This window comes from Notolabrus celidotus, chromosome 4 (genome assembly GCF_009762535.1).
Source record: "Notolabrus celidotus isolate fNotCel1 chromosome 4, fNotCel1.pri, whole genome shotgun sequence".
Classification (NCBI taxonomy): Eukaryota; Metazoa; Chordata; class Actinopteri; order Labriformes; family Labridae; genus Notolabrus; species Notolabrus celidotus.
Genome location: NC_048275.1, coordinates 17362450 through 17382100, shown reverse-complemented (window position 1 = coordinate 17382100; position 19651 = coordinate 17362450). Strand labels below are relative to the sequence as shown.

The 19651-nt window shown below is 40.2% G+C and overlaps 1 protein-coding gene across 2 annotated transcripts in view; it reads right to left on the bottom strand.

Moving 5' to 3' along the window:
- ccser2a (coiled-coil serine-rich protein 2a) overlaps positions 1 to 19651 on the bottom strand; it is a 55784-nt gene that overhangs the window by 18214 nt on the left and 17919 nt on the right. For both annotated transcript variants that reach the window (XM_034682670.1, XM_034682669.1), the window contains 5 exons: positions 17761 to 19261; positions 17465 to 17676; positions 3805 to 3898; positions 629 to 737; positions 333 to 513 (listed from right to left, as the gene is read on the bottom strand). In XM_034682670.1, the coding sequence (XP_034538561.1) occupies positions 333 to 513; positions 629 to 737; positions 3805 to 3898; positions 17465 to 17676; positions 17761 to 19219 (2055 nt within the window). In that variant the 5' untranslated portion in view covers positions 19220 to 19261. The remainder of the gene's footprint in view (positions 1 to 332; positions 514 to 628; positions 738 to 3804; positions 3899 to 17464; positions 17677 to 17760; positions 19262 to 19651) is intronic.

The following is a 19651-nucleotide window of genomic DNA, read 5'->3' as shown; positions in this document are numbered from 1 at the left end:
CAGCCAGCTCTAAAGAGGTCTGGTGTTGAGCCAGTAGCTGAACAACTATCTCTGATGTGTCCTCATTATTAGGCAAAAATAAACGCATGGGGCTGCGACATGACATGCATGGTTCATGCTCAAAAAGTGATGCTACAGAAGTAGAATAATGACTAAAGCATCTAAAGATCCATGCATAATGAAAACATGTTGGTTTTTATGTGACTGTGTTTATTTATGTGCACATACATTCTCTGTGTGGTAGTCCTGGGCTGCAATTATGTGCAAGTGTTGGTACATGCAAGCATGCAGGTTTACAGTGATTCACATGTCTTTGCAAATATGGGCCAAACCTGCAGTAATGTTTTGAGCCTGAGCAGCTGGTTCTTCAGGGAGCTGCAGTCCTGACTCATATGTCTGAGAGTGATTTCATCCAGTGCCGACACGTAGCTCTGCTGCCTGTCTTCAGAGGGAACTGACTGTGAAGAGATTCTTGATGCCTTGTGACCATCATAGTGCTGAAAGACATTGGCCCTGAGACAGAGACACATAGCCAGAGAGAGAAACAGTCACAGGGGGTAAACAGACAGAAAAAAAAGGTGGTGTTTGCTTTGCTGGCACCATTTTTCATATTTAATGCCTAACTAACCTGCTGTCATTGTGGAAGTGTTCTGGTCCACTCCATCGGTGGTGTTTACGACGCTGTCCCTGCCGACCGGCCCTCTCTGAGCGCTCAATGTGGGACATCCTGTCAAGGTCTACAGAGAAAGAAATATACAGTAAGCCAAAGTGAAGAAACTAAATGTCTGAAACAGAGAGGATGGAAGTTAGGGAGTCTGTGCACAATGCTTTCAATCCTGAAGTTTTTAAAGCCAGTCTTTGGGATATACTATAGGCAGTATAGAGGATGAAAACCTCACTTCTGTTTCTGATGTGATTTCTTTGAGGAAGCCAAATGCATTCTTGTGGTTGAAGATGAACAGTATTTTCCAAAGGTTACAATATTTTTCCTATTTTTCTCTGCCTGCCGTCTGCCAACACTCTAAGGTTCACACAGAAAATAGAAAAACGATGAATCAATATTTCATATCTTGCGGTAATGAATACTGCTGTGTGTATTCCAGACATATCTGAAGTATCTGCATATAAATCATGATCTGATACATCTCATTCCCGATTTCTCTCAGCTTCTGCATCCTTTAAATGCAAACACAGGCTCACACACAGTGACGGGCCATTTCATTTTCAAGGAGGTAAAAGGACACAGTATTTGGCGACACTCAATAGCATATAGCTGTGAAATGAACCAGGACAGCAGCACAATTGACAACTAACAGAGCGCGACCCTTCCGGAAATCAAAAGGACCCTTGACTTTTATATGCCGGATAGTCTTTGGAATGAAAGGAAAGGGGGAAAAAGAGAAATAAAGAGGTAAAAGAAGAGACCCAATCTGGGGCATGCAGCAGAAGTGGTTCAAATACTTTACCCTCAGAGTCAACATATGGCACAGAAGCTGAACTGTTACATTCCAGGAAACATGAGTGCTTCCAATAACTCCTTTCACCTCAAGAGAAGTCCTCTAAAAAGTTACATTCCAACTTGAAAAAGTACATCCTTAAAGAAAGAGCAGCTCAGCCAGAGAGCGGAGAGAAATGATCCCTTGTCCAGTCAGCTGGTGAGCAGTTAAAGGGGCCAGAGTGAGTTCCCAGCTCCAACACTGCCTGGGTCTGTCTTTGTTGACAGCCTTGTTTTTGTGGATACTCCCTAGGAACTGGAACTGGGGAGAGATGACTGTGGTGGGAGAGCAGCTGAGGTGGCTGGTTTGTTTCCAAGCTAAAGAGTCACCAGCTGAGGCAGGCATGGGAGAAAAACTGGGGCCTCTTTCCCCGTCACGGGGGACTGACAACTGGATGAAAATGTTACATGAGGCCCCTTCTACTCCTCCTCTTTTTTTCTACTCTTCTTCTCCCCTTACTTTCTTCCTGCTTTGTGGCAGTGTCAGGGTGTCTTTGGAAGGAAGGAAGGAAACACCCTTCCGTATCCCATGTCTCAGGGCCTGCCTTGTGGGCTGGGTCTAACTGGACACTCTGTCGCATCTTGCTTTCACTCTGCCCCTCGTGACACTTACTCCAGCCATGACATAGAGAGCTAAAAATATGGCCGCTTCCCAAAAAAGGAGTAGGAAGGAACGAGAGTCCAATTCACATTCCTCTGGTGTGAACATTCCCCTCCCTCAATCTCTCTGTCTGCCTCTCTCAGAAACAAGGAGATCAATGTTTACACACTGAAGAATTACATCAGTGGTGTAAACCTGCCTCACTAATGTATACCCACCTGAAAGTTTATTACCTACACCCAGCTAAAACTAATGCTGCCTAAGCAAAAGCCATGAGGTAAACTCCTCTTTTATGATGGTTGTAATGTTCAATATCTGAGTGTTGATTCAACTTTATGGTCCTTTAGACAGCTGCAGTTTTTATCAATCAGGGTTGACTAAATATTAAAAAAAACATCTGAGAGTGAAACAGATTGATAAAGTGATACAGCCCACAAAATGACCATAAAGTTAAACAACACCTCTCTAAAATCCTTACAATGATAACTGAACATTATGGCCTCCATAAATTTGGGGATGTTGCCGCAGGAATGTCGCATTAGACTGCTGCTTTGTAAAGTAAAACTGTGTTCACATGTGCACACAAAAGCAAATGGGCCCTTTGTGTTTTACATGATGAGGTGTTTGTTTCTTCATACCAAGCTTGTCAGGGTCAGTCATCACATTACCTCAAACACATTAGCCATGACTGGTACTTTGATAGGGCTGCTTCCCTGACTGACAAGAGAAAAATTCACTTCCGAGAATTCATTTTATTTCATGACAGGTGAGGTCAACATTCCTCTCACCCTTTTTTCCTCCTGTCTCTCTCTCGTCCTCCCCCTTCTTATGTTTGCGGCTCACTACCTGATGAGTCCATAATAACCTTGTCAACATTATCATTATGTGGAAATCATGTGACCTGATTACCTTAAACGCCTACAAAGAAGCCGTTTTGCTGATTGGTAATTGATTGCTTTTACGAAATGAGAACAAATGACAGTGAAAACTCACAACGCTTCAACAGATACGTTATCAAGATGAGTGGGTGGTTGAATGTGAAACAGAAAAGCTATTAAGCTAATCATGCTATCACATCACTGCTGTTGTCAAGCCAATCAAACGTAAACTCTGGTACCAAACGCACAGGGTGTTCATATAAACAGAGGCAGACAGCTGGCTTCAAGTCAGCTGCCTGGCTGTTTGTGTGACTGTGACAAAGCTGTAATTTAATATCTCTTCAGCAAACAAATATTAAAAAATAGCACAAATAACGGACAAGAATGTGTCCATTAAAAGCTTTTAATGGATGTCGCAGAGGAAAAAAACATCTGCACCCCGAGGCAAGGCAGGATTCAATTTATTCAAGTCATTATATGCCATAAGAGGATTTTTCTGGAAATAGTATGCTTAGACCTTGGTAACATTAATTTACAATTATGATCAGGACGGTTTCCCGAGGTGTCCGCTTATAGGAAAATAATGGACAGCCTCCAGCCAATGAAACTGAAGCATTTGTCATGGCCTTAGAATAACCTTACACATTTGAATCCAGTGTAGAAAAAGTGCTGTTACATTAAATGTAATGTGCGTGCGTGCGTGTGTGTGTGTGTGTGTGTGTGTGTGTGTGTGTGTGTGTGTGTGTGTGTGTGTGTGTGTGTGTGTGTGTGTGTGTGTGTGTGTGTGTGTGTGTGTGTGTGTGTGTGTGTGTGTGTGTATGTGCGCTGACCAAGCAGTCCATCCTCAGGGAGGTCTACATCCAGCATGAGGTCATCGTCTTCCAATTCTCCGTTCCCTTGGGGGTCCAGGTTGTTCAGGATATCCTGCGAACCACAAAAATAATCACAGGTAAAGCTAACTTCATTGTAAGGCAGTAGATAACATAACTGGCACATTATAGAAACATTAGGAGTGCATTAGAGTCATTTTATCATTCTGCCTCAGGGAGAAAGTGTTTTTCTCTGTGAGACCAACTGCTGGGAGGGAAATATCCAGACCTCAGGGACCAGATACATAAAACTGTGAATAGGTTCAGCAGCAAAATGAGCACACGATGCACAAAAGCACAAAGTATACCAGAACTGCTTTATTTTTCTGCACAATAAAGCCTTGAAAGGATACTTTTTCACATTGTGTACACAAATATAAATCCCACTCCTCCAATTAACTGCGAATGCATGGTCATATACCCCTATTATATCTTGTTTTGGCATATTTCAGGATCCTTCTGTTGGTCTGGCTTTAGAAATGTTATCCAATAGAGCTTTTGGAGATACGAGACATGATTATGCACAGGAATTGGATATGACAACGGGAACAGATCACTCTAATGTAGTACAATATAATCACACAGTTAAAACTATCTCTGTCAAACTAAGACAAGTTCAATTCAGTTATTAGCATTACATAGTTTGTTTTTAATTGGTTACATTTTTAATGAAATTGTTTCCACTGTGTCATTAATTAACTTACTAATCGTTTTTTACATTTCCTGATATTGATTACTCTTGTCTTTCGAACAATTATTGATTACGCCTTTTTATGGCACTGTTTTACATATTTCTGTCACTCCACAGCTCCAGCAGCAGATGTTTCCATACATTCAAACACAGATTCAAAAGGTTTCCAGAGAAATAGCACTTTATTATGAATTTTACTCAAAATAATTCAACAAAAAAACCACTCTCATAACAGCCCCAGAGTATGCCGTTAGTCTGTCTGCTAAGCCACAGTCTACCTAATAATTCAAAGCATACCCAAAAGAAATGAAGAATGGAATGAATCAATAGTTCAAAGCTTTATTTTTCAAGGCAATTTAGTGCTTCACGAAACCAAATTGTCAGGGCTTTGACAAGAAGACACAAACATGAAATAACTCATTATAGAAATACTAACATGTTGCACAATTACTGACTGCTACTCAAAGTTTTCAGGCTTTAAAAAGAAAAGATAATGAAGGGAGTAGAACAAACAAAAAAATGATTCTGCTTTCCTTCGAATGCTCACAAACCAGGATGTGGGTGGAATCTTTGTTGTTTGTACACATCAACCCGTCTCATCAGCTTTATTCTTCCAGATTTCTGTCTCTTCTTTTGCGCACTTTGTTGCTCTTTTGTCTTTACGCTTGTAAATACCACTTTCAGATGGTCAAGATTGTAATGATAGGTCAGACATATATTTGATGAGATTTTTTTAAGAATATTGCTTTAAGCAGAGTGCTCTCACAAGGACGGATGCTCTTTTTTTTATTATTCAGAAACAGTGGGCTCCATGCGGTGCTGATGAAATTATAAATATTCTGGCACTGAAATTCTGAATCTGTGATACATGATGGCCCTACCCAGACATTTTAAGTCTGAGACCTTTCAGCTGTTTGATGGCTCACCTGTATGTTTGTTTAGAAGACTTGCAGCCTCTTTTCAGTAAACCAAAACATAGCGTATCAGCAGCTGAACAGACGCTGCTGCAAGTCCTCCATCAGTGTCTACACTGTGTTTGTTCAGCCAGTGAACTGATATGCACTATGGATGTCTGAAAAAACTCAAAAGTTCAGTACAAAAATCATACACTTAGGAGTGTGAGTGGAAAAAACTCTCAAAGGCTGTTAAGGCCACACTCCTGCACATTAGCAGGTACAAGGTTGGTGTCTGGAGCTGCTGCAGGATGAAATCATACGAGTTAACCCAACACTGTAGACATCTGGTTAGAGTCTGAGTGCGTCTTTACACATTTACACATTCACAAACTGTCTGAAACATAACTCGAACAATAAATATAAAACAGAGAGAAATGAATGTGTTGTGATTTGATCTGTTTGACAATGAATGTTATCATTTATAAGAGGGTCTCTTTCCGTTTACTTCAGATGCAAATAAAGTGGTGCATCAAAAACGACTGTAAATTTCTCGTGAGTGAAATGTAAGATGTTATCCCTACTTTCTTATAACAACTCGTACTGCTTGTGCCCAAGCAAACGTGACAGTTTAACGCTCTGAGCTCCGTGGGGGCACCGACGCCCCCACGTGGCAGCACTTATACAATGCACAATATCTCTGCAACCATCCAACGTACCTCTATAGGGACAACTGTGTGAGGAAGTTGACCCTTTAGCCGATCCAGAGAGGGCTCCGGACAATTATATCCCTTCCTGGAGGTTTTTAAACAAGCGTGGATGTAAGTACTCAATCGGAGACATTATACAGTAAATCCGCAACGATTAGACAGTTATCTGTTAGTCTTGAAAAGAAAAAAATACCGCTTTATTATGTGAATATGAAGAAGAAGAAATATGAAGAAAAAAAAGAAAAGAATTCTCTGTGGTGGGAATAAAAAGAGGCAAACGTACACACACAGAGCTTTTTTTTACTCTGAGCCTTATAGCACAATTTTTTACGCACATTTGTAGAAGATTAGGCGATCGTTTTGTTGAATGAATGAATGAGTTAAAGAGTGAATGTGAATATGTGAATTATTATTATTGAACTGTGTTTATTATTTATATAAATTCATTGATAACGGCTTCCATAAAGTTTTATACTGTGTGATGTGACCCTCTGCCTCATTCCAGACAGGATTTGCTTCAAGAGGTGGCATAAATAAATGTAAAGGGGGCTAAAAACATCTGGGGAATTTTTTTTATAAATCTAATTTTTTTTTTGGGTGTTGTTTACATGTTGTTGTTCTTTATTTTCTGATAGCCAGGACTTGAGGAAACTATGTTCAGGAGTTCATATTATTGATCGCTGATTTGTTTGTGATTTGTATAGATGTGTGATAATCAATTTACATTTAAAAAAAAAAACAATTCTAATTGTGATATAAGTGGAAATATTTGATTTGTCATCATTAAAATATTCATATTGTTACAGCCCAAGTTGTCCTGAAGAAATTGATAGAATAGACTTGTTCGTGCTTAAAAGGGTTGAGGTTATAATCGCTTTATTACACAGAGAGACTAGGTTGACCAAATATAGCAAAATATGGCATGGAGTCCAAACAACTCACCCTGTGCACATTATAGGAGTAAACTTTGGTTCAGTAGCTTTTTTTTGGCATGTAAACACAAGGAGCTACAGGCTAAACCACCCACACCACCAACCACTACACCTGAGCAAAAGCCAGCTCCTTTCTCACAGCTGTGTCTTGTACCTGTTACATGGTATTAGTGCCAAACTACTAATGATGAATTGTTTTTCATCTTTTTTTTTGTCTTAATCCAAGCACTCTTCACAGCTAACTATGTCTCTGTCCCTGCTTCTGATAGATTCTCTTTGTAACAGTGTGTAGCTCTCCTGAAGAGCTACACTGGCAGGACACAGCAGCTTGGAGCACCTAATTCTGGATAATCACTCAGAAGAGGAGCGTACGACTAAGTTTTCTGTGTGCAAATGTAAGACGTGAATCAGATGTGTGTATGTCCACTATGGTGCCCAACTCGTCACACAGTCCAACACAGTCATATTTGGAAGATTTATAATGAAATAAAATGACAGGAAATGTATTGTAAGGAAAGTATGGTAAGGACAATACAAGACACAACAGGACAGGATAAGATGCAGTTTAATATAATAAGATGGGATACGATACAACACAAAAGGAAACAATATTTTAAGGTACAATACACTATGATAGGACTCAACACGATGAAAAATGATCCAATGGGATATAATGGGATTATGATAGGATGCAATATAATACTATACGGAAAGATACGATACGAAACGATAAGATACGATACGATATTATTTCATACGTAACAAAACAATAAGATATGATGGGATAACGATACCATACTATACCATACCATGCGATATGTAATATAGGACACCATATGATACAATACAATATGATACGGCACGATAAAATATGATGATATGATACAATGGGATATGATGGGATTGCAATATGATACAATACGATACGCTACATTACGATAAAATACACAAGATACTATACGTTAGACACGATACATTAGATACGATACGTTAGACTCGATACATTAGATACTATAAGTTAGATACGACATGTTAGACACGATACAATACAATATGATACGATACGGTACAATATGATATGAAATGATACGATAAAATATGCAAGATACGATACGTTAGATACGATACGTTAGATACGATACGTTAGATACGATACGTTAGATACGATACATTAGATACGATACGTTAGATACGATGCATTAGATACAATATGTTAGACACGATACATTAGATAAGACACGTTAGACACGATACAATACAATATGGTAGGATACGATACAATATGATACGATAAAATATGCAAGATACGAAAGATACGATACGCTAGATACGATACGTTAGACACGATACGTTAGATACGACATGTTAGACACGATACGATGCAATATAATACGAAACGATACAATATGATAAGATATGATATGATACAATAGGGATCTGATGGGATAATGATACGTAAGATACAAAGTAATACAATACAATACAACAAGATATGAAAGGAGGGATTTTAATAAAACATGATACAATGCGAGTCGATAGGATACGTTACGTAATGGTATGGTACACTAAACGTATTGAAAAATAGTAATAAGAACACCATGGACCGATCAATCTGTTGGCCGATAAATGAATGACATTTTGAAATAATGGGTATCGAGCAATACCTGTGCTCACAATGCCGATGTCTCCACTGTCTTTCCTATATACAAATGCAATAGCAGATATGCAGAATTATCATTATGCATCTAAACAGCAGCTTTGAGCAAACCAAATTATAGCTTCTGTTCTTGTTCTCTCTGTTGAGATAATGATTTGGCAAGTAGCACATGTTACATGAGCATTTTCAATTCATCATAGACACCCAGAGGTGCCATATCAATGCAAACCCTGCAGCATGGGCCGCATTTGGATTCTGAGAAATAAAGCGAGGGTCTGTTTCATGGCACACACTCTGCTCCTTTCGTAGCATCAGCTGAATAATCCAAGAAACACGGCTGGATCAAACACTGATTAACACCTTTGAATCACTGAAAAGTTTTGAGGCTGAACTCCGCTCACTCTGACAGTTTGCTCTTGAATGATCCTGGCAATGGCACAACAGTCTTGCAAACTGAAATAGCTGCTCATTACTGAACAGACTCAACTCTTGGTTTCTTTGTGAGGAACTTTTTGAAATCTCTGGTAGAAATGGGTTTTTCATGGGTTGAATGTAAATCAGTAACATGGCACACAATCCGCAAAAAAGGCAAAGCAGGCAGCTCTTCTTTGGTTCAGAAAGAAACATAGCCTTGTTTTAGAGTTTCAAATCAATACATGCCAGAGAGAAGTTTAGACTCCCTGTGCTTCTTCTTCTGTCTTTCTCTCTTTTACTTGGTCTCACATGAAGCAAGACACTTTTTCCTTTTCTATTAGTTTGGACTGAAATCTCAGTCGAGCTACTGTTTCAGAGAAGAGGGCAAGATATAAAAAAATACTTTTTTTCCACGATAATTTATTTTTTGAAGGTCAGAAGCTTCAAAAATAATGTTCTGAGAAATGCAGAAATAAAATGTGATAGTTGATGCAGTGTCTTTACACAAAAATGTACTGGCAACTAGGGGTGAGGTGCGCAGCTACTGCTGCTGAGTGTGCGTGTGTGTGAGTGTATAGAGTATGTATCTCTTGTGAGACATTAGCACCCCTACTTAACAGTATAATTCTTTAAACTCTACATTCTGGGACGCGGTGTTGGTTTTGATGGAGGGTATGTCCTCTGTCTGACATCATTCCTGAATGCCATTATAATCCATTTGCCCGACTCATTGGCAGCTCTTGAACTGGGACTGTTTTTCAATAAAAAGTCAATTTTCAGCCTCTGTCTCACCATTGTAAGATGTGTGCAATGTAGGATAATCTTAATCTACAGCCACTGTAAAGGCCTGGTTGGTCTTATTGGCTTTTACAGGGATAATTAGGTGTGTGCTGTGGGCTCTGATTGTTTGAGAAATGTATGAGTTTGAGAATATCCAAAGGATTACACCCAATTATAGGTTCACAAAGAAAATACAGAATGGCTGAATATCTTAAATTCAAAGCACTTTCTTTATACTGATTCTCCTTTATTCTCTTTCCTTTACATTTCTGCTTGAGTAGGCATCATGTCTGTAAAGAACAGGGACATTTTAGGGAAGGTAAAGTATTGACAACAGCATACTGCAAACTGTCAACAAAGCCTGGTATTGGCATGGAAAGGAATACAAGTAAATAAAGGGTGAGGAGAAATGTGTGGGAAACAAAACAGCATTGCTTCTGTTCGCATACAACACTGTCAACCGCTTCTTTTAGAAAAAGACAGACATATTTGTAAATCACTAATCAATTCTGATTATCTCCATTTCTTCCTCCTCCATGCTACACCATGTTGCAGTTAATAAATCTAACACTTGCAGTTGTTTCACTGCCAGAGCCTTCACAAAAAGGGAAACCTCCATCCGCCAGTAAAAGGCCAGTAAGCTCTTAGAGCGAGACTTATTGAGAAAATGTTGACTAGACTTAAAAGGTTTACGAAATTAGAGATAAGAGCCCGTCTCAATTATTTTATCATAACCCCTCTCGAACAATAATAGCCTGTCTCTTCAGCCGAGCGGAATGAAAGTCCCTGTTGTAGAAGAATTTATAGTAAAGGGTCATGTTTCATTACTTCTGTATTTTTTCACACTCCACTTCACTGAGTGACTCCGTGACACTTGTTGCTGCTGGTGCTTATTTTTATAGCTTCTCTTGCAGTGATAAAAGTTTAATTACAGACTGCTTCACGTTGGACGAGGAAAAATAGTGTACATTTCTTGTTTCTATGAAGAGTTCATTTCTGCTGGGTTATTCCAGAGTTAGAGAACCCTCAAATCAGTAGGATGTTTTTCAAAGCTTATATTCAAGGTGAAAAGATGCAAAGTACAAGTAATGCACTGACATAAAGAAAACCTACCTTACACTTGAGTCTCTACGCAGGAGTCCAGACATCTATACTACAAAGTGAGTTCAACATACCCCGTGTCTTTAGGTTATCTGGCTTCACTAACCCTCACAAATGAGATCGAGCTTAGCGGCCACATGTAGCTGGTTACTAACTGGATAATTCAGCCAAGGGTTTTTATGAGCACATTCACATTAAAGGGGAGGGGATAGCAGCATATGACCAATCACAGACAAGAACAAATCATATTTTAAGAAGAGTAAACTATGATGTAACAAATATAGAAAGGTTAAACAAACACTGTAGTCTAAAATCAACACAGCCGCATTTGCAAAATGAGGGAAGAACTGGCAAGGGAAGAGAAACAGTGGAGTGTGAACGCACATATTAAGGCTCATCTTTCTTCCACATAGTGCTATAAAGATTTGATGACAAAATGAGTATGAAGATATAATAAAAATCTATCATATTAAAAAGTATCAACCCTGTTTCCGTGATAATCAAGGCCACTTACGAAATGTCTTATCATGTATACTAACTTTTGCACAGGAGCTGTATCTAATAAAACTTCTGAAAAGAGAAAAAGCTCCAATGTCCTCCTGTATTGCTAGAATACCTTCAGCTCATTTGAAAGCTTATTCAGGGACTTTTATGCTTAACCTAGAAAAATAGCTTTGACAAATAGAATCTAAAATGGAACTTTATTTTGCAACAATGCAAGGACATTCAGTTATCAGTTCAGGTATCATGCTTTTACAGTATCTATTACCCTGAAGCAATAATAAGCTATGAGCAAAATAATATGTTACTTCTTTCATCCTTCTCATGAGGCGCAGTCAATGGAAAATGTATAATATGTGAGGTCCAGATGAGTGACAACACTGTTATAAAAGGCAGCATGGTAATGTACCGTAGTAAAATGAAAAGTCAAGACAAGCCATGGTCGATAATTATAGATGAATAGGCTGTAATTTCAGGAATGAGTCAGACTATAGTCTTTACAGGCAATAAGTTGTGTTGAGCGTCTGTTAAATGGTCTCTAATGAAAGTTCTGTATGCACCAAAAGAGGTGCACAAAAACAGTGTTTACCTTAAAGGGCTTCTGCCGTCTATTTAAAATCAAGACCAACAAAAGCAGCAGAGCTACAAGCCTCATTAATGCAGCAGCATCGCCGCTCCACTGGCAGCATGTTCTATAAATGGATAGGCACTCTGCAGACAAAAGGCTTAAGCACCTCACTCATTTAAACACTAATGAATTGACCTGTCTTCACCCGGCTTCACAAAAGCCTAAAATTAGAGGCAAAACAAACAAATCAGGGATGAGAAACGGCGGTAGCTCTGCAGCTTTGGGGGAAGCAAAGGGGGAGAGAAACCATGAAGGATTAAAGATCCACCAGGATTTTGTTTGTTAAAGAAGACAGAATACTAAGAAGACACAGGTACACATTCAGGCTCTTTTTCATGAAAGTTTCATGCTGCAGGGAGGGATGTGGAGATGTGTTTTAAGGGGAATTCATTTCTTTTAATGGGAGGAACTGAATGGATAATGAAATCAACAGACCAGAAAGGAAAACAAGTCCAAGAGAAAAGCTACCATCCCACTTCAGTTTAGTAAGATACACTTCTGTTTGAATTGCCAGGCCATTTAAAAATGACCATGAAGTTTGAGTTCTTTCTAGGAGAAAACCTCGAACCTGATGCAAAAAATAGACTGTATAAAATATGGATCCGTGACGTCACCCATCTGTTTCTGAAGCACTTTTTTGAGGCCAATCAGCGGTGGCAGCCATATTGCTGCTGTTCAGCAAGCGTGACTTAAAGAGGCGGGCTTTGAGCCTCCTAGCCAACATCTACAGTGTTCCCACCTGTCAATCAAATCAGCTGTGCCTCTCATTGGAAGACTCGTAATCTCAATATCTTATAAATTGCAGCGTTAGAAAAAAAACCACCCCCCATACAGTGTGTGCCGATCAAGAAATGAGCTATCCAGACTACACTCTTCTTTTATACCAGGCTGTAAACATGTTTATTTCTGCTGTAAAGATCAACTTTTTCCCATTCATGTGTATGTGACTTCCGGTACTTCTGGAGCCAGCCTCAAGCGGATCCTCGATGAACTGCAGTTTTTAGCACTTCCGTAATGGACTCATATTTTTAGACCGGAGGTTGCCGCTTGATGCCAAATGAAACTGACGATATAATCGAATACAATAAAGTGACCCTGCAAAACATGCTGCATTTGAGACTGTAGTGTTGATTGGACTCTATGTGTAATTTAAAGCAATAGTTACTTGTTTATTGTGCTTTTATAAATGTGGCTGCAACATTTCATAACACCTTGTATTCAAGGGTATGTACAGTAAAGAGCAAAACCTACGTATAAGCTGTTTTTAAAAACAGAAATAACTCAAGCCAAACTCTAAAATCCGTCCTCTATTTGCACACAAATAAAACATCATAAGCTCCACTGAGTCTATTTTTCTCACAGGTGTGTTCTATTGGACCATAATACACTGCACAGGTGTTATCTTCTATTCCACTTTAAGTTCTCTCCCTTATTCTTTGAACTTATGATTGCTTGTGGGCTGCCTGACAAAATAAAAGAAATAATCTCCAGCTCTCTAAAAAACTTAAACCATTTAAATTTTGCCTTATTGCGCGGCATGATAAATCGCATGGAGGGCCAGGAAAACATTAACAGTCGCTTTGAGAAGTGGCCCTCCATTTCACACTGCCAATTTTTGTAAAGCTGGTACAGTACCGAGCTGCATGGTGCATCACAGGGGATGTTATTATCAGCTCAGGTAGCCCACTTCTTGATTTTGCACAGAGGCATAAGAACGCAGATAGTGCCATATATAGCTAGAAAAACACTGGGACACACAAGATGATGATGAAAGATTTGTGGGTGCATCCACATTGTGATGTCTTAAGGATGCATAGTGCCTCCAAGTGGACTGATGTAGGCACTGCAGAATGGCAGAATAACCCTGCTAGAAGCTGAGTATATCACTGACACACCAATACTATCATGTAACATACACATAGAGAGAGGATTGGTTGGTGACATAGATGCTCTCAGCCTAATTTTCCCTCTTCTTTATCCATTAAATGGTATACTTGATTCGGATATGGAAAAAATACCATGCTTCCTTTTTTCCCCAAGTGTCTATTGAGAGCAAAATAAGCCTTCACTTATAAAAGGCTTTAATTGATTAACTGTGACACACATTGTTTGATGCCTCGTTTTTGTCTCTACTGACTAAAGTGTTTGAGTATGATAAATCAAAAAAAAAAACTAATCTGTTTGGACACAGACGCAGCTTTCAAACAGGATTATACTCATGGTTTTCTTCTGTCATTATGAGGAACGATTAACTCTGTAAAAATTGGTAGAAAGTTTAAGAGAGTGATGTAAACAAATCAAATGGAAGCAAAAAAAGAGAGCAGAAACGAGTGGGATAGAGAGAGGGAGAGCTCAGTGCATCCAATTACAGTAAGTGGGCTCATTTCCTCTAATCAAACAGCTCAGTCTAATATCTGAAAGGCAGGTTCCCCATAGAGCTGATCTTCACACATCAGCAATCAGTCACTAAGTCTCTCTCATCTCTTTCTGGTTTTTGCCCTTTTCCTCTTTGCTCCTCTCCCCTCTTTGGCGTCCTAGCCCATCTATTGGTTATCAAACCTTTCCTCCTTTGACAGCAAGGTCCAATCATGATAGCTTTCCTCTCAGGCTAGACACCCCACGGTAAATAGATGTTACTATCCTCAATGCATATGTTCAATGAGTGTGTAACTGTACTGGGAGGTGCAATGAGAAGATTTCCTTTTCATGTTTTTCACAGAAAGGTTACATTCAAGACTGTAAACATGCATCAGAATGAGCCTTCAGGTACATATGGAGAAAAAACACACACACACACACACACACACACACACACACACACACACATACTAATACATACACACAAATGGCTCTCTACTCCTCTTTTCAGGGCTCTGGAAGCTGCTATAGATCCACCATTGTAGGATAAACATATCAAAATGTCAGCGACTGGAAGCTTGTGTCAACATCACATGGTAAAAGTGGTAAACACATTAAGCTTATTTTTCTTCTAATCCGGCTCATTTTAAGCTCTTTGCGAATTCCGGAGCTCAGATGCCTTGGTACTGGAATACAGAAAACCAAAGCAAGGCCAGCGATGCAATTAACACACGGTTGGTGGCCAGGTCAGCATTCCTCTCAGGGAGAGAGGGGCCTTGGCATCAAAGTAGTAGTGAGAGCTGGCAGAGAACTATAGACAATTTTTCTCTCCCTTTCAGCCTTTGTTCTGCTCATTTAATCCCTAATTATAGAAGGAAAGAAGAATTATTTAAAGGGGCACTGGTTAATGGACTATAGAGTACGGTGCAAAATGCTAAAAGGCTGTAAGTTGTGAGCTTTGTCTGAGCCCTACAAGTGTTTTATGCTGTAGAAGGTGTGTAATGGCCTAAAAGTATATGAGCTGAATAAACTTAAACAAACTTACTAAGTGCTTCCACTGCTCTAAATGACACACTGGCTGTGTTACTGTACAAAGCAACAAGAGCATTTAAAGCTTAGACCAAAGTGTAGACCAAAGAGAAGGATTTTAAGACTACATTGTACTGAATGTTTATATTTCAATAGATTAAATAACTATGGAAAAGGGGTCACTACTGCAGACAGGGCATGCTGACACACGTGGTTCATCACAGCTGTAACATTTTTTGGAACTTTATGCTGGAGACACAGTGCGGATAAACAATGCTGACTCTTGGAAGTGGCATTAAGTGCATTGTTGTTAAAAAACATATGTGGCAGACCAACATCAGGGGGTGGAGAAATTCAAAAGTCTTCAGATCAGAACATAACAGGATTTTTTTCTGTATATTAAACCAGGGGTTCTCAAACTTTTTTGGCTCGTGTACCCCCTTTCAAAAATAATTTCAGCCAAGTACCCCCTTGGGTAATTTTACTGGCCGAGTAAAATTTTAAGGAAATAACATGGGAAAAGAACATGAATAAATGTATGCATGTGGTTTTAAAGTGTCATAATAAGATTGAAATGAAAGATGACACAAATTCTATACTTTGGTAGTGCAATATTTTTCAGAAAAAAATAAATATTGAGGCAGCTAGTACCTTTGACGGCCCAAGAAGCACACTGATTTATTTCTGTCAAACAAGAAGCATTTCAACCACCTGTCCAATGTTATCCTCCTGGCCGCGCTTTTATAAGCATGTACATGTAAGTGATCGCTTGCTGAACAATCAACGTCAACAGACGGAGGCCGTCTGGTCAAAGCGGTTTTGCAAATATTTTTTCTGAATGAATATGTCCAATTTGGACATATTCATTCCCCCCCCCCCCGTTTGAGAATCACTGTATTAAACAACAAAGTGACCACTTAAGCCTTATTTCTATACCGATACTGGCCCTCATTAAAGTCCAACACAATCAGTCCAGTGTAGTGGGAAGGGAGCTGCCAAAACTGCCAGAGAACAAGAATAGTTCATAGTTTCCTGCAGACAGCGTCTTGTGTAAGCTACAAGTGAGAGCATTCCTACCGACAGTTGTGGTTGAAAATATATTACGCTTATCTCAGAATGCATGTTCAATATGTTGAGGGATTATTCATGAGACAGATGTTGCCATTTGGGTTTTTTTAACAGAGCATCCAGACTGTAGTTTCTATTACACACTGATAGACCTCGTTGTTAATCAGAGCAACAACAGACTCTATGATCGAATGTATTGTGTCATTTCAGGTTATGTGTAATTTACATTCACTTTTCTCTGTCTAGTTAAAACATTGTAAAATGCACCTGTGTTGTTATACATATTGTGACTTTCATTCAAATAGAAGACTATTTTCATGTTATGAATTTCATCATTTAAGTTATCTCAACAATAGAGTCAAAATATAACCTTGTTTTGTGAACCTGATATCATGTATCCTCTTGTTTCGTGAGTGTATTGTCACACCCCCAATAAGAAGTATCCTCAAGAAGCCAGAACCTTGACGTTTATTCAACCCTATCCTTCTAAAAGACACTGTATTTGAAAATGATTTGATAACTTCAATGTCTCACAGGCGGATTTCTTTGCAAACTTTCAATCAGTTAAAGCTAGCTTGAAGTGTTTCCTGTATTTTCTAGGACTAAAAATGATTAAGAGGATTTTTAGCTCCTCTCATCTCTTTCTGAAGGATGCGCCAGATCAATCAGCATGTATTTAATGAAGCAAAAAGAAACACAGAGTAACAGGGAGTGATATTTCTTGCAGCTTGTCCACAAAGTTAAGAAAGTTGTTTTTAGGAACACTCATTTCAGGGCTGACAAATCAACAAAGGTTTTGTTTTTTGGAATTGTGTGCATCTATTTTTAAATTCAGCATAGCAGTGGAAAGAGGACTCACCATGCTGTTGAGCTCTGAGTCATCATAGCTGTCGCATGGAAGTGTCCTCGGCCCTCCAAGGGGTTCCAAACCATCCTCATCCCACATGTAGGTTCCACCAGAGCTGTTAGAGGGTGACAGCTCCAAAGAAGAAGCCTGAAGGCCATCAGCACGCTCTGAAGACAACCCCAGTGGTCCCTGGGAGTCCTGCATGGGGCTTTCATCTTTGTGTCCTGCATAAATCAGACAAACCTGAATACCTGAAACAAAAGTAACTGAAAAATTGAGCTCAATTTTCTTTTATATAGAGTTTGTACCTTCAAGATCCATTGAGTCCCAGGCAAGGGTTTCATTGAGGAAGCTGTGTATGTTGGTTTGAGTCGTCTTGCCAATTTTCCTATTGTCAGGCAGGTCCCCGTCACTGAATACGTCTCCCACACTGTCGAAGTCATCTAGAAACTCTTCACTGATGTCGACTCTTTCAAGAGATGAAGCAGAAGATAAAGACATGTCCTCCAGAGCCTCACCTGCTTCCTGGCCAGAGCTCTGCATAAGCACCCCATTCTCTCCTCCTTTTCCCACTCCATCTCCAGAGCATCCATCACCGTCAGTCTGTGGATTTACTGTGTCGACCTCCCCAGTCAGCTTATCGTCTGCTCCTCTCTCTACAAGCCCTCCACATTCAGGGGCTGCTGGAGGATTGATATCACCCCTGACTTTACATGGAAAAAGAGGCTTCTGCTGCTTGACCGGCCCAGAGCGAGCCAGCCTGAAGCCCAAAGACCCCCCACTGCTGCTCAGTGGCTTGGTTAGAACACAACTGGGGAGCAGAGGCTTCCTCAGAGACCTGGGAGTACTGGGTGCTGGAGGGATCGAGAGGGTGGGCAGAGAGGAGGCAGATGGAGGGGTTCTACTATACTGAAATCCTCCAAGTCCTCCACCTCCTGGGCCTCCGAGGTTGCCATTCATGCCTCCGATTCCTACACCCACTCTTCCATTGCTCAGCTGAGGGGGTTTGAGGAAACTACTCCGCCGAGGTCGCAGCTGAGTGTTAGCAAGAGGCTTGGCTAACTCCACTGCCCTGTTGAAGGAGAAGGACCGTTTCATAGGTTGGCTTGTGGGTGAGGGGATCTGTTTGAAGTGAGTGAAGCTGTTTGAGCGAACCATGTTGTCCAGCGCCAGGGTCTTCAGGCTGTCAGTAGACTGGGACAGGCTGTCCTGAGAGCTGCTTCTGGGAGAATTTGAGCCCAAACTTGGACACAAAAGGCGGGATTCTGACCCTGTTCTTGCAGGAATGCCGGAGCCATTGAGTCCCATTTTATGACCTCCATTCAATGGGCTTTGGCTGAGCTTGGTCCCTGCTTTGGAGCTCATCTTCAAGGGTTGCTTTGGAATGGTGGTAGGACTGGAGACAGCTACAGCCAAAGAACTTGACCTTGGTATCTTGGGTGTTCCTGGAGTGCTACTTCTTCCCTCCTTTGTCACAGAGGGAAGCTGTTTCGGAGCCTTATCCTCTACCCCGTCCACCAGGTTGATCGGGGTAGAGGGGCTGGAGGGCGTTGTCCCCTCATCTTTCTTCCATTTCATGGAAAACAGAGATGCACGGATCACGCCATTTGGGCGTGTACCCGGCGGGGTGGTCTTACCATCCTGTGCAGGAGTGGTAGGTTGTGTAGAACCATTTGGTAAGGGGCTTGAGCCACCAGTCGAGGAACGTCCACCAAACTTAGGCAATCTGGATACCATAGCAGACCTGATGGGTGCTTTTTCTTCCATTAGATGCCAACAAAGGCATGGGGGACATGGAATCACACACAACTGTGAAAACAGAAAGACATGATAAAAGATAATTAGATTTTCATGGCCATGCTTTTGTTTGGGACACTATTAAGCAGCATGATGTTCGGATCAATCCCTTTAAAAGTCAGTTTACAACTACATTGTAAGTTTCTTTTCTAAGACTACCCTAAACTTTAGATATCACATGAAACAAAACAAACTGTTGTACCTTACCATAGTCATACTCTGTCCAGAACAGTGGTCCAGCCTGAGCTTTATGTTTGAACACATGGAAGTGAAACAAGCTAGCATGTCTATATCAGTCTGTCAGATCAATCAAATGTGCCGTGCTGTCAAAAGTTACATTTCTAGTACACACAGTCAATCATACCAGCGCACACATTTGTAAGGCTGTAATTACAAACCGTC